This window comes from Scyliorhinus torazame, chromosome 2 (genome assembly GCF_047496885.1).
Source record: "Scyliorhinus torazame isolate Kashiwa2021f chromosome 2, sScyTor2.1, whole genome shotgun sequence".
NCBI lineage: Eukaryota > Metazoa > Chordata > Chondrichthyes > Carcharhiniformes > Scyliorhinidae > Scyliorhinus > Scyliorhinus torazame.
In genome coordinates this window covers 398,860,386-398,875,898 of record NC_092708.1, presented here as the reverse complement: position 1 = coordinate 398,875,898, position 15,513 = coordinate 398,860,386, and the positions used below count along the sequence as shown (strand labels likewise).

At 49.2% G+C, this 15,513-nt stretch overlaps 1 protein-coding gene across 2 annotated transcripts in view; it reads left to right on the top strand.

The window, feature by feature from the left end:
- Positions 1–10,666, top strand: part of tmed8 (transmembrane p24 trafficking protein 8) — a 31,824-nt gene extending 21,158 nt beyond the window's left edge. For both annotated transcript variants that reach the window (XM_072494361.1, XM_072494354.1), the window contains exons 4-6: positions 4,617–4,758; positions 7,151–7,438; positions 10,150–10,666. In XM_072494361.1, coding sequence (XP_072350462.1) covers positions 4,617–4,758; positions 7,151–7,438; positions 10,150–10,367 — 648 coding nt within the window. In that variant the 3' untranslated portion in view covers positions 10,368–10,666. The remainder of the gene's footprint in view (positions 1–4,616; positions 4,759–7,150; positions 7,439–10,149) is intronic.
- The last annotated feature ends 4,847 nt before the right edge of the window (positions 10,667–15,513 follow it).

Here is a 15,513-nt window from a genome sequence, read left to right as displayed (position 1 = left end):
GTTCCCTCGTGGGCTCCATCACAAGCTGTTCCAAAAAGCCCTCCTGTAAACATTCAATGAATTCCCTTTCCTTGGGTCCACTGGCAGCATTATTTACCCAGCCCACCTGCATATTGAAGTCCCCCATGATCACTGTGACCTTGCCTTTCTGACATGCACTTTCTATTTCGTGGTGCATTTTGTGTCCCCGGTCCTGACCACTGTTAGGAGGCCTGTACATAACTCCCATTATGGTTTTTTTGCCTTTGTGGTTCCTCAACTCTACCCACACAGACTCCACATCATCTGACCCTATGTCGTTTAGTGCTATTGATTTAATTTCTTTCCTAATTAACCAGCCAACCCCGCCCCCCTCTGCCCACCCCTCTGTCTTTTCAATAGGTTGTGAATCCCTGGATGTTTAAATGCCAGTCCTGAACCCCCTGCAACCACGTCTCTGTGATGCCTACCACATCATACCTGCCAGTCACAATCTGGGCCACAAGCTCATCTACCTTGTTCCGTACACTGCGCGCATTTAAATATAGCACCTTTAATTCTCTTATTGACCATCCCTTTTTGTTTTCTTAGTGTGGTGGACCTTGGTTTACTGAGCCTTTCCATACACTGTGTCATATTTTGTGGGATGGGGACGATCATAACCACTCTTGAGTTTTGTCTGTTCGTGTTTTTTTGTATTCCTAAGCAGCTACGCTCCCCGCTGATTACTTCACCTCTTGGTTCCCTGACTTTCCCTTCCCCCCCCAATCTTTAGTTTAAAGTCCTATTGACCACCCTATTTACTCTTTTCGCCAGAACACTGGTCCCAGCTCGGTTCAGGTGGAGACCATCCCAACGGTATAGGTCCCTCCTGTCCCAAAACTGATGCCAGTGTCCCATGAAAAGGAACCCCTCATTTCCACACCACTCTTTCAGCCACGTGTTAACTTCCCTTATTCTTGCCTCCCTATGCCAATTTGCACGTGGCTCGGGCAGTAATCCGGAGATTATGACCCTTGAGGACCTGTTTTTTAATTTGAATCCTAGCTCTTTATAATCTCTAAACAGGTCCTCTTTCCTAGACTTGCCTATGTTGTTGCTACCGACATGGACCACAACAACTGGATCCTCCCCCTCCCTCTCCAGTATACTTTCAAGCCGGTCAGAGATGTCCCGCACCCTAGCACCGGGCAGGCAACATACCATGCGGGACTCTTTATCCTGCTCACAAAGGATACTATCTATCCCCCTGATAATAGAATCCCCTACAACTACAGCTTGCCTATTTACTCCCTCCCCTTGAATGGCCTGCTGAACCATGGTGCCTTGGTCAGCTGACTCATCCTTCCTGCAACCCTGTTCGCCATCCACACAGGGAGCAAGTGCCTCATACCTGTTAGACAGAGTCAAGGGCTGAGGCTCCTGACTGCTGGTTCCCTTTACCTGCCTGACTTGCAGTCACACCCTGCTGTCCCTGGCCACTGGCAGGATTTAAACTACTTACTCTGACAGGTGTGACTGCCTCCTGAAACACAGTGTCCAGGTAAGTCTCCCCCTCCCGGATGTGCCTCAGTGTTTGAAGCTGAGACTCCAGCTCATCAACTCTGAGCCGGAGCTCTTCGAGCAGCCAACACTTACTGCAGACGTGGTCGCTGCAGCTCGCAATGGGATCTGCCAGCTCCCACATCAAGCAGCTCAAGCACATCACCTGACCAGCCATCACTAATTAATTAATTAGTTTAATTTAAGTTTATGGTGGGGGCAGCTTCAGCGAATCACACACTACCCTGCACTTTTAACTGAAAAACAGCACAATTAGATTAACCACTTACCTTTCCTGGTTACCTTACTGCACCAAACTACCAAATTCTCACTGTCTGTATCTCTCTCAGTCCGGCTGTGTCTCCTTGACCTGCGCAGTGCTAATAATATAATATAATAATGCTAATAATAATATAATATGGCACTTACCTCACACCAATGGATCTTATTATTAGGTTAGAGGAGGAGGAGGGTGGGTGGGAGACACTACACGTGCAGTGTCTCGGGTTTCCTCTCCACCAGAATTTATTGGTTGATTCAGATCGGGTCAGATCAAAGATTCAGATTGGGTCTAACCGTGGCTCTGCATTGAAGCATAATTTCCTCAACCTTTGTACGCCAAACTCCCTTGAGCTACAGGCCAATTTTCCATTGGCTTTGTCTCCGATGTCCAGTAGTTTTCAGCGATTTATGTACCTGAATATCACCCTTCCCAGTCCCTCCCTGAAGATAATATTGTGATGTCTTCCTTGAATCCCTGACCTTACACATTGAAATGCAACTGCTATAGTTTTGTCCAACGGCTTAGTCTATGTATTCCTCAGAATCACCGAATAGGCACTACAGAACAAGAGGCTGTTTGGCCCATGGTGTCTGTACTAGCTCTTTTGAAGATCAATCCCGTTAGTCTCACTCCCCGCTCTCTGCTCACATCCTTTCAGTTTTCTTTCCCTTTTGGATATTTATTTATTTTCTTTTGTAAATTACTGTTAAACCGGTTGCTGTATTCATGCTTCACATTTCCCAATCTGTGTCCTCTGCTTATTGCCCCTTCAGCCATTGGAAACAGTTTCTCTTTCTTATCTACACCCTTGGTGATTTTAAACTCTTCTACTCCTCGCCTTCTCTTCCCTCAGATCAACCCCGGCTTCTCCCCTTCTCCCCTCTCGCCACGTAACTGAAATTCCTCATCACGGAACCATTCTCTAAAATCCCAGCTATGCTCTCTGCAAAGCCTTTGTGTCCTTCTGAAGGAGTGGTGCTCGGAATTGGACACAATACTCCAGCTGGGACTAGTTTTATGAAAGTTTAGCAATGACTTCTTCACTTCTGTACTTCTGTTTAAAAAGTCCACGGTTCCATTTGCTTTGTTAACTACTTTGTTAACTTCCTTATTCCTTCAAAATTTCTACACAGTCATCAGCCCTTCTCCCTGACGCCCTTTAAAATTAAACCATTCAGTATTGTTTCTTCTCATACCTCCTATCAAAATGTATCGCCTTCCAAGTTTCTGTCTTTGATTTAATCTGCAGTGTTTTTTTTCAGAAAGCCAATTGGTGAATAATACTGGAACCAATCTTTACTCAGTCTTACATTTATTTGCAGAGTGAAACATTACAAGCATACACCTCCTAACCCAACCACTCCAATAAGTGACCCAATTACATGTGTTCAAGTGAAACCTCAATTGATGTCTTCGACCTGCACATAATTAATATACATAAGCACTATGTGACCACATATACCACTTGTCTGTGTCCTCTTAAAGTCTATTGCTGACTTCCTCACTGTTGACTGCACTTACGCTATTTATGCCTCGGGTATTGCCTCTGGACTAGTAATCCAGAGACCCAGGGTAACGCTCTGGAGACCAGTGTTCAAATCCCACCAGGGCAGATGGTGAAATTTTAATTGAATAAAAATCTGGAATTAAAAGTCGAATGATGACCATGAAACTATTGTCGATTGTCGTTGAAACCCATCTGGTTCACTAATGTCCTTTAGGGAAGGAAATCTGCCGTCCTTACCCGGTCTGGCCTACATGTGACGTCAGATCCACAGCAATGTGGTTGACTCTTAGATGCCCTCCGGAATGGGCAATAAATGCTGACCTAGCGACGCCCACATCCCACAAACAAATAAAGACAATAAAATGTCAAAACTGTGGCCTGTAACCCAAGTCAAAAATCTGTATCAAAAACTGCAGTGATCCTGGTATTGAAACTTGGGGAACAACACTCTATATTTCCTGATACCATCTACAAAATTTTCTGTGACCCCCCCCCCCCCCCCCCCCCCCCAAACCTATTGTCATCTGTAAACGTGGATAAACAACACACTATTTATTCAGTCAACTCATTTATGATGGTGACTTTTAGAGATCTCACAAATCAAAGAATGCTTCCTTTATCCCGATAATGTCTTCCAACAGCCCAATCAAATTCCAATGCTTGTCACAAAGTTTCCTCGAATTTTGTGCATGCTTATTTTTTGTCAAACCTCTCATGAAGAACCTTATCAAATGACTTCTGGAAATCCATGTAGACATCCATAGATTCTAATAACCTCCTAAATTCATTTGGATTATCCAGACATGATCTGCTCTTCATAAATCCACATTAACTCTCTTTGATCATCTGATACTTGCAGAAGTTCTCATGTCATTGACTCCAGCAACTTCCCGTCAGTTAACGCTAAATTGACGTGTCTGTGCATGTCTTCTCTCTCTCTCTCTCGATAAATAATGGAGTAGCATGGACAATTCAAAAGGCAGAATTTCGGAATCGGGGAAATTTGTGACCAACATACAAGCAATTTCATCACGTGATTCATTTAATTACCTGGAAACAAAAAGCATCATCAGGCTTTGGAACTTTGTCTCTTGTGCCTCATTATTGTCTCCATTTTTACTTGTATTAATCCCTCCTGGTGACTTATTTTTAGATCCTGTCCCAGAATGCGCATTATTGTGGCTTCTCGAACTTTCCAGCCCCCGGAGAGGATTTTGTGAAGTGAGCTGATTCTTCGACGCTGCTGAATCGGTTTGGAAAGTTGGTGCTGCACTGATAGATGCATCTTTTCTTCTTGCCCTTCAGGATGTTAAGGATAGCAAACCTGGTGACACAACAGTTGGGGCATATCGGGTTCGCAAAGTCAGCAGTGATTCTGTCATCATTCAGTCTGACCATGGAGGCCCAGAAAAGCTACCAGCAGACCCATCAGAAGGTCCCGGGAGAGGTAAGTGCACTAATAGTGGAAGATGGTGCTGTCGGGAAACGTCAGTGTTCTTGCAATCCAGAGGCCCAGGCTAAAACACTCTGGGGACATGAGTTCAAATCCTATCGCGGAAGCTGGTGGAATTTAAATTCTATTAATAAAAAGAATCTGCATCTGAAAGCTACTGCCAGTAATGGTGACTTGTGAACCTTTCACTGTTGTAAAAACACATCGGGTTCACTAATGTCCTTTAGGGAAGGAAATCTGCCCTCCTTACCTGGCCTGGCCTACATGTGACTCCAGACCCACAGCAATGTGGTTGATTCTCGACTGCCCTCTGAAATGGCCGAGCAAACTACACAGCTCAAGGGCAATTAGAGATGGGCAATAAATGCTGGCTCAGCCCAGTGATCTAACCCCGCGCTGTACCTGTCCTGGGAGTGTTTGATGGGGACAGTGTAGAGGGAGCTTTACTCTGTATCTAACCCCGTGCTGTACCTGTCCTGGGAGTGTTTGATGGGGACAGTGTAGAGGGAGCTTTACTCTGTATCTAACCCCGTGCTGTTCCTGTCCTGGGAGTGTTTGATGGGGGACAGTGTAGAGGGAGCTTTACTCTGTATCTAACCCCGTGCTGTACCTGTCCTGGGAGTGTTTGATGGGGACAGTGTAGAAGGAGCTTTACTCTGTATCTAATAGTGTGCTGTACCTGTCCTGGGAGTGTTTGATGGGGACAGTGTAGAAGGAGCTTTACTCTGTATCTAACCCCATGCTGTCCCTGTCCTGGGAATGTTTGATGGGGACAGGGGAGAGGGAGCTTTACTCTGTATCTAACCCCGTGCTGTACCTGTCCTGGGAGTGTTTGATGGGGACAGTGTAGAAGGAGCTTTACTCTGTATCTAACCCCATGCTGTACCTGTCCTGGGAGTGTTTGATGGGGACAGTGTAGAAGGAGCTTTACTCTGTATCTAACCCCGTGCTGTACCTGTCCTGGGAGTGTTTGATGGGGACAGTGTGGAGGGAGCTTTACTCTGTATCTAATCCCGTGCTGTACCTGTCCTGGGAGTGTTTGATGGGGACAGTGTAGAGGGAGCTTTACTCTGTTTCTAACCCCGTGTTGTACCTGTCCTGGGAGTGTTTGATGGGGACAGTGTAGAGGGAGCTTTACTCTGTATCTAACCCCGTGCTGTACCTGTCCTGGGAGTGTTTGATGGGGACAGTGTGGAGGGAGCTTTACTCTGTACCTAATCCCGTGCTGTACCTGTCCTGGGAGTGTTTGATGGGGACAGTGTCGAGGGAGCTTTACTCTGTATCTAACCCCATGCTGTACCTGTCCTGGGAGTGTTTGATGGGGACAGTGTAGAGGGAGCTTTACTCTGTATCTAACCCCGTGCTGTACCTGTCCTGGGAGTGTTTGATGGGGACAGTGTCGAGGGAGCTTTACTCCGTATCTAACCCCATGCTGTACCTGTCCTGGGAGTGTTTGTTGGGGACAGTGCAGAGGGAGCTTTACTCTGTATCTAACCCCATGCTGTACCTGTCCTGGGAGTGTTTGTTGGGGACAGTGCAGAGGGAGCTTTACTCTGTATCTAACCCCGTGCTGTACCTGTCCTGGGAGTGTTTGATGGGGACAGTGTAGAAGGAGCTTTACTCTGTACCTAACCCCGTCTGTACCTGTCCTGGGAGTGTTTGATGGGGACAGTGTCGAGGGAGCTTTGTCTTACCAAAAATCGTACAAAGTCTTACAACACCAGGTTAAAGTCCAACAGGTTTGTTTCGATGTCACTAGCTTTCGGAGCGCTGCTCCTTCCTCAGGTGAATGAAGAGGTCTGTTCCAGAAACAAATATATAGACAAATTCAAAGCTGCCAGACAATGCTTGGAATGCGAGCATTAGCAGGTGATTAACGGTAGCGCAATGGTTAGCACTGTTGCTTCACAGTGCCAGGGTCCCAGGTTCGATTCCCGGCTTGGGTCACTGTTTGTGCAGAGTCTGCATGTTCTCCCCGTGTCTGCGTGGGTTTCCTCCGGGCGCTCCGGTTTCCTCCCACAAGTCCCGGAAGACGTGCTGTTAGGTGAATTGGACATTCTGAATTCTCCCTCTGTGACTCAAACAGGTGCCGGAGTGTGATGACTAGGGGTTTTCACAGTAACTTCATTGTGGTGTTAATGTCAGCCCACTTGTGACAATAAAGACTATTATTATTATTAGAATACATTCAATGGCATTACCATCACTGAATCCCCCATAATCAACATCCTGTGGGCTACCATATACCTGAAATTGAACTGCACTAGCCGTATAAATATAGGGGTGAGCAATAGGCACTGGCTGAACCAGCGACGTCTACACCCGTAAATGAATTTAAAAACTCCCTGAAGTGCGACGAGCTGTATTTTTCCTGTTTGCCTTTCAGTTGTTCCTGTAATTGATGCTGCTTCCACCTGGATGACCGTGGAGATGAATGAGTTCAAAGAGAAGATCCGAAGAGAGAAGGCCGGAATGATGAAGGTGAACCGTGGGAACATAGTGACAGTGCGGGTTCCCACCCACCCAGAGGGCAGCTGTGTTTGCTGGGACTTTGCCACAGACACCTACGATATTGGCTTCGGGGTGTACTTTGAGTGGGCGCCTGTGACCAACACAGAAATTACCGTGCTGGTCAGTGAATCGAGCGATGAGGAGGATGAGGAAAATGTAGAAGGTAACGGACTTCGCAAATGTTTAACCGAGAATTATGTGATGCATTACCAAGTGCTCTGTGTTCCCCTATCACCTGACACTGTGTTCTTTACTGTCACAGACACAGTGCACCCTCATTTTTCTCTCTTTGTCTCTTTCTTTCAGCTTCACCTTTCTCACTCTCTGTCATGTTCCGTCTCCCTCATTTTCACTCCGTTTGCCTCCGATATGTTTTATTTGACAGGGTCGATGCTGACAGATCTATTGTGTTTCTAGCATTTTCTGATTTTATTTCAGATTTTCTACATTTGCTGCTTGTTTTCAACATCTATTTCTCCTCTTTCAACTTGTAAAAGCGGTGAATCTGTGCTCTTTGGATACCCTGTGAATATTTGTTAACTTTCAGTTAGATTTTCCAATGAATTTGATAGTTTTATCGAATATCACAATACCCCATTGTGGTTTTTCTTTATAGGAGACATTTAGTGGGTATGTGAGTGTCTAAAATGAGAAGTTTTGTTGCTGCTTTGTTCCTGCTTTTAACTTTATCTCCAAGGGACATTGATTGGTGAGGTGAGTGGGTAAAAGTAATAACAATCTGCCATGTGAGACCCTGCCAAAAGCCTTCTGAAAGTCTAAATACGCCACATCCACCGGTTCTCCCTGGTCAACTCCACTAATTACACCTTCAAAGAATTCCAGTAGATTTGTCAAGCATGATTTTCCTTTTGTAAATCCATGCTGACTGTCTGGTTACACCACTGCTTTCCAAATGCTGTACTATGAAATCCTTGATAATGGACTCCAGCAACATCCCTGCTACCGACGTTAGGCTCTTTGGTCTGTAGTTCCGTTTTCTTTCCTCCTCCCTTTTTGAATAGCAGGGTCACATTCGCTACCCTCCAATCTGTAGGAACCATTCCGGAGCCTAAAGAATTTAGAAAAATTATCACCAATGGACCTACTATTTCTAGGGCCACTCACTTCCTTAAATACTCTGGGATGAAGATTATCCGGCCCTGGAGATTTGTCCGCCTTCAATTCCTTTAATTTCCCCAAAACCATTTCTTTACTAATTCTAATTTTCTTCAGCTCCTCACTGAGACTTGTGCTTCTCATTATTCGTGCCTTCCTCTGTGCAGACAGAAGCAAAGTACGATTTAATTCCTCAGCCATTTCTTTGTCTCTGTTATGAATTTCCCCGGTTCTGACTGTAAGGGGCCTACATTAGTTTTTATCAATCTTTTTCTCTTTACATACCGACAGAGTCTTACAGTCAGTTTTTATGTTCACCGCTAGCTGACTTTCATATTATATATTCCCTGGGTCACTGTCCGTGCGGAGTTTGCACATTCTCCCCGTGTCTGCGTGGGTTTCGCCCCCACAACCCAAAGATGTGCGGGACAGGTGGATTGGCCACACTAAATTGCCCCTTAATTGGAAAAAATGAATTGGGTACTCTAAATTTTTTTTTTTTTTAAATTGTATTTTCCACTTTTAAAAAATAAATTCCAATTAAAGAACAATTTGGTGTGTACCTAAACCGCACAACTTCGGGTTGTGGGAGTGAGACCCACGCAGACACGGGGAGAATGTGCAAACTCCACACGGACAGTGACCCAGAGCCGGGATCGTTCCCCCCTTCCTAATCAATCCCTTGGTCTGCCTCTGCTGAATTTTAAACTGTTCCCAATCCTCAGGTCTATTGCTTTTTCTTGCTAATTTGTATGCCTCATCTTTCAATATAATACTATCCCTAATTTCTGTTGGTGCTGCGCTCCCTCAGTCTGACCCTCCTCGGCCCGTCCCCTCGGCCCTGTGCCCCCTCGGCTGGCGCTGCGCCCGCTCAGACCTCCCCCTCTGCCGGCGCGGCAGTCCCTCGGCCCTGTGCTCCCTCGGCTGGCGCTGCGCCCGCTCAGACCTCCCCCTCTGCCGGCACGGCACTCCCTCGGCCCTGTGCCCCCTTGGCTGGCGCTGCGCCCGCTCAGACCTCCCCCTCTGCCGGCGCGGCAGTCCCTCGGCCCTGTGCTCCCTCGGCTGGCGCTGCGCCCGCTCAGACCTCCCCCTCTGCCGGCACGGCACTCCCTCGGCCCTGTGCCCCCTTGGCTGGCGCTGCGCCCGCTCAGACCTCCCCCTCTGCCGGCGCGGCAGTCCCTCGGCCCTGTGCTCCCTCGGCTGGCGCTGCGCCCGCTCAGACCTCCCCCTCTGCCGGCACGGCACTCCCTCGGCCCTGTGCCCCCTTGGCTGGCGCTGCGCCCGCTCAGACCTCCCCCTCTGCCGGCGCGGCAGTCCCTCGGCCCTGTGCTCCCTCGGCTGGCGCTGCGCCCGCTCAGACCTCCCCCTCTGCCGGCACGGCACTCCCTCGGCCCTGTGCTCCCTTGGCTCACCCCCTCAGCCGGCCCGGCGCCCCCCCAGCCCGGTCCCTCTGCCGGCGCGGCGCTCCCTCGTCCCGGCACCTCTGCTGTGCAGTGCTTTGGAATTTGTGCCGTGGTATCTGCCGCGCCCCATTTATTTGGTATCTTCGGGCAGAGGTTCTCAGCCTGGTTTAGCGGTACGGTACTGGCTTTGTTCCAATGACATCAGTGTGATCCTCCAGCTATAAATCAGGGCCCTGGTGTATCGCCCTCTGCCTCTGCATTCACCTTTGCTAAATCAGCTCCCTCTGGCCCCATCATTGTTCAACTGTCTCTCCCTCTTGTGCTGCTATTAATAACCTCATTCATTTCTCCCCAGCGCCCCCAGTCGAGGGAGACATTGAGAGGGGAACTAAAGATTTCAGCCGATCTGATCTGGAGGAGATCCTACCTGTGTACCGAAAGGACAGTCACTTGGAAGTGCAGTCCGGCAGTCACAAGTACCCAGGACAGGGAGTCTATCTGCTCAAATTCGACAACTCCTACTCCATCTGGAGGCATAAAACCCTGTATTACCAGGTCAACTATAGCTCGTGAAGGATCGACGCAGCAGCAAACCCCACGGGAGGGGAAAAGAATCCATGCCCCATCCCTCCAGAGATATTCCAAGTCAGCCTTTTGTTTTCTTTCTGTGATTTGTTTTTCTGTACAAGAATCTGACTGGAGCAAATGTGCCCAACATCCAACACCAGGAACTCATTTAACTCCTCGCATCTGTGGCATGTGATGCATATTTTGTGTTGTGTTTTTTTCGTTTTCACAGTATTGTCTTTATGTTATTAATTGTATTTTTGGTACCACTGAATTTATATATTATATATATTTTATGTTTAAAATTTTATTTTCACTGTTTTCTGCCGCTACGCACTTGTTTTACAAACCTCTGATATGTTGAAGGACGGAAGCTGTGTCCCCTTTTCTAGTGCAATATCTGATTGGAGCTTGTTTTGTGCTGTTTCTCAGCAGGTTGCAGCTGCACCCCAGTGTTTACATGTCACCTGTTGCACTGCCTCACTCCCAAGGTACGCCTCGAAACATTGGTTACTCTCCCTTTAATTATAGAATCAACACCGGTTTCCAAGCATTGGAAGTTAGAACGGGGAGGTGGTGGGGGTGGTGATGGCGGGGCGGGGGGGAATGAATGTCATTTGCGATTTCCGAAAGACACAATATATTTTGTATTCTGTGTACTGCCTGTAAAGAAAAAGATAAATAAAGATGAATTCTAACCTCGTCCCGTGTGAGGGGAGCGGGGAAAAAATCTTCAGATACCAAAATTTGAAATCAAAACAGGGTCACACGTTCACTGCAAATCCGCCACTGTGAGGGACAGCACTTAACAACTGACAAAATACTTCTGAAGGGCAGGCGGTATTGCAATGTAGGAAACAGTTGAACCAGTTTGCTGACAGCTAACTCCACAAACAACAGTGTGATAATGACCAGATAACCAATTGTGTTTATTGAGATATTGTCCCAGAATACTGAGTGGAACTCATCTCTGCCGGGAGATCCTTTATTACCACATTAGAGGACCGATGCGGCCTCAGTTTAATAATAATCTTTATTGTCGCAAGTGGGCTTACATAACACTGCAATGAAGTTAATGTGAAAATCCCCTCGTCGCCACATTTCAGCACCTGTTCGGGTACAGAGGGAGAATTTAGAATGTTCAATCCACCTAACCTGCACGTCTTTGGGCTGTGGGAGGAAACCCACGCAGGCACTGGGAGAACGTGCAGACTGCGCACCGACAGTGGCCCAAGCCGGGATTCGAACTGGGACCCTGGCCCTGTGAAGCCACAGTGCTAACCACTGTGTTACCGTGCCGCCCACTGAGATGGTAACTGAGAGCATAATGAGCAGTATAAATTAAAGTTAGTCTCTAAAAATGCATTACAGGGGACATCCGGTGGCGGCCATGGAGTGAGTGGTCGCGCGTTTGGTGGCTTCCGCATAAGGTGGAATTTTCTCGTCCTTCCCCACCCGATTTGAGGGGTGTTTTGCTGCCGAATGGTGCATAAGCACTGAAGGATTGCAATACTCCTGTGGTGGGGCTGGATTATGGCTTACCAAACGAGGAGTGTAACAAATAAGAGGCAGCAGCTTGATCTCGAGAATAGTCGAGGTGCGACGCAGAAAAAGATGGCAGAAAGCGCTGGGGAATCGTTGGCCGCCCTGTGGTCAACAGAGCAGCTAGTGAACCTTCTGAACAAGTTCCAGCAGCAGAGGATGAAGCCTCAGAGGACCTGGCTAACCTGGTGGAGCAGCATAGGGCGGCTATCGATAGACCGAGTGGAGCAGAGGCTGGAAGTGCAGAGGCTGGCACTCCAGAAGGTGGAGGAGTCGATGGGGGAGCATGAGGACTGGCTCTCCTCGCTGGAGACGGACGTGGTGCAGGTGGCGGAATAGCCAAAAGAGGTTGAGGGAGAAGTTGGAGGACCTTGAGAATCGCTCCAGGAGGCAGAATCTACGGATTTTGTGGGGATGTCTGAGGGGGTCGAAGGAGTGCAGACTGCTAAATACGTCCCAAATATACAGAGGCTTATTGGGTGAGGGGGTCTTTGACTGTCCCCACGAGGTGGATCGAGCATAGAGGGCGCTGAGGAGGAGGCTGAATGCCGGGGAGTCACCGAGGGCGATAGTGGTGAGGCTGCATTGTTTTCTCCATTTGAATCATGAGATGGGCGAGGCAGACAAAGCAGAGCACCTGGGAGGGGAGCGAGCTGAGAATATACTAGGACCCCGGGTGTGGAGTTGGCCAAGCGGCGGGCTGCCCACAACTGGATCGAGGCTGCCCTCTACAAGGAAGGGTGATGTTTGGGGTGCAGTATCCTGCTTGTCTGTGGGTCACGCATTAGAATTGGGAGTTTTGATACACCGGAGGAGGCGAGGGTGTTTGAGAGACCATGGACTGGGAGGAGTTTGAGAACTCGGAACTGATGCTCAGTGTGGGTTTACAGGATGGGTGAATTGGTGAATTTAATGAGAATGGGAGCGGAGTGTGAGCTTTTATGCTGGGGTGTGTGGGGGGAGGAGAGCGGGTCAATGGAGGCCCCAGGCTCTGGTCACTATGCTAGCTGGTTAGCTAGTTAACGGGAGTGAAGTAGGGGGTCGACAGGAGGAGGGCGTGGGATGGGTTGCTTTTCTGTTTGGTTATGGAGGGGGAGAAGTGGGAGGAATGCTGATGTGGAAAATACTTGTGTGGTGTAGTTGGTTAAGGAGGGATGGCAGCGGACATCTTGGGGAGGGCCTGGAGGAGTGTGGGGCATGCTGGGTAAAGAAGCAATATGGCTGACTGGCAAGGAAGGGGGGCAGGGGCGGGGCGCCCCCCCGACCCGGTTGATTACGTGGAATGTGCGGGGGCCGAGCGGGCTGGTTAAACGGTTGCGAGTGTTTGCACACTTGGTTTGAAGGCGGACATAGTGTTTCTTCAGGAGTCACACCTGAAGCTGGGGGATCAGATGCAGCTGAGGTGGCGGTGGTTGGGGCAGGTGTTCCACTCGGGTTGGATATGAAGACGAGGGGAGTGGCGATGCTGGTCAACAAGAGGGTGGCCGAGGCAGCACGGTGGCGCAGTGATTAGCACTGCTGCCTCACGGCGCCGAGGTCCCAGGTTCGATCCCGGCCCTGGGTGACTGTCCGTGTGGAGTTTGCACATTCTCCCCGTGTTTGCGTGGGTCTCACCCCCACAACCCAAAGATGTGCAGGGTAGGTGGATTGGCCACGCTGAATTGTCCCTTACTTGGAAAAAATGAATTGGGTGCTCTAAATGTATTTATTTTTAAAACAAAAGGGTGGCCTTTTGAGGTCAGCAGTATCAGAGCTGACCCGGGGAATCAGGTTTGTGAAGTTGGAGGGGTCGCCTGTGGTCCTAGTGAATGTTTATGCCCCAAACTGGGATGACGTGGATTTTTTGAGATGGGTTTTGGGAAGATTCCGACCGGCTGATTATGCGGAGCTGATTTCGATTTTAAAAAATGTATTTTATTTCAAACAGTTCCCAAACATAAATCACCTGGGGAACATGCTCCCCAACTCTGTTTTTCAGTCTGTACAGGTTCTCTCCCCATTTTCACCCCCCACCCGTGACGAACAGCTCCTCGAACATGGCCACGCACAGTCCCCACCTTGTCTCGAAACCCTTCACCGACCCCCTCAGTTCATACTTAATTTTCTCCAAATGAAGGAGTTCATACAGGTGCCCCAAGCCAGGCTGCCACTCCCGGCGTGTTGCCAACCACCATTCCAATAAAACTGTTCGGCAGGCAATCAGAGGTGAAGGCCACAACATCGGCCTTCCTCCCCTCCATCAACCCCGGCTTCTCCAATGTCCCGAAGATCGCCACCATAGGGCCCAGATCAAACCCCTCCCCCACACCCCCGCCCAATATCTCTCCAGCTTCTCACACCCCAGAACATGTGCGTGTGGTTCACTGGTCCTCATCCACACTTCTCACACTCGTCTGCTACCCCCTGAAAGACCCCACTCCTCCTCGCCCGAGTCACATGCACCCTGTGTATCATCTTAAACTGTATCAGGCTCATCCTCACACATGAGGAGGCTGAGTTTACCCGGCGTAACGCCTCACACCACATTCCTCAATCTCTCCCCTCCCCTTCCACATCCAGAAGCTGCAACTGTTGCAGTAGTGTATAATTTGGCAGCCTGGGAAACCCTTTCCACAACTTCCGTGCAAAGTCCCTTACTTGTAAATACCTAAATTCACTTCCCTTCGGGAGCTCTACCCTCTCCCTCAACTCCTCTGTGCTTACAAACCTGACTTCCAGATACAAATGCATCGCCCTCACCAGCCTCACCTCTCTACCGTCATGCCGCCTGACCCCCCCCTTGCTCAAACCCGTGGTTCTCACATAGCAGCGTTAACACCGACATCTCCTCTCCTGAAACGCCTCAACTGGTTCCACACCCGAAGTGTGGACTGTACCACCGGGCTCACTGTGAGCCTCCTCGCTGCCAGTGGTAACGCTGCCGTCACCATGGCCCTCAGGCGGGACCCCCTACAGCACTCTTCCTCCATCCTAACCCATTCTGCCCCCTCTCCCTCCCGTGCCACAAACATTGGTCCGAACCTTCCCAGGACCTCAAACAGGTCGTGCCATTCCACCCGGTCGAATGGTTCTCCGCGTCCATGGACATCGCCATCTCTGGTCCCTGTCCTCTCGACAGGGTCATGAGCACGTTCATCAATCGCCTTATATTACTCTGGTTGCCTGCTCTTTACGAAACCTGTTTGTCCTCCACAACCACCCGTGGGACATGCACTTTCCATCCTCCCCGCCACTAACCAAGCCAGCACTTTCACATCTGTATTCAACAGTGACATGGGCCTGTATGACCCAAATTCTAACGGATCCTTCCCCCTTCAGTATAAGTGTAATCCTCGCCTGTGTCATTGTCTCCGGCAGCACCCCCTTCTCCAGCGTCTCGCTGAATGCTCCCAGCAGATATGTTGCCAATTCCACCGCAAACTCCTTATAAGGTTCTGCCGGGTAACCATCCGGCCCCGGGGCTTTCCCCCACTTCACCCCTCTTATACTTTCCATTACCTCCCTCAGCCCTAAAGGTTCCTCTAGCGCCTGCCTCTTCCTCCAGCCATGGGATCTCCAGCCCACCTACGAACCGTCCCATATCCCCCTCTTCACCCCCCCCCGGATCCGC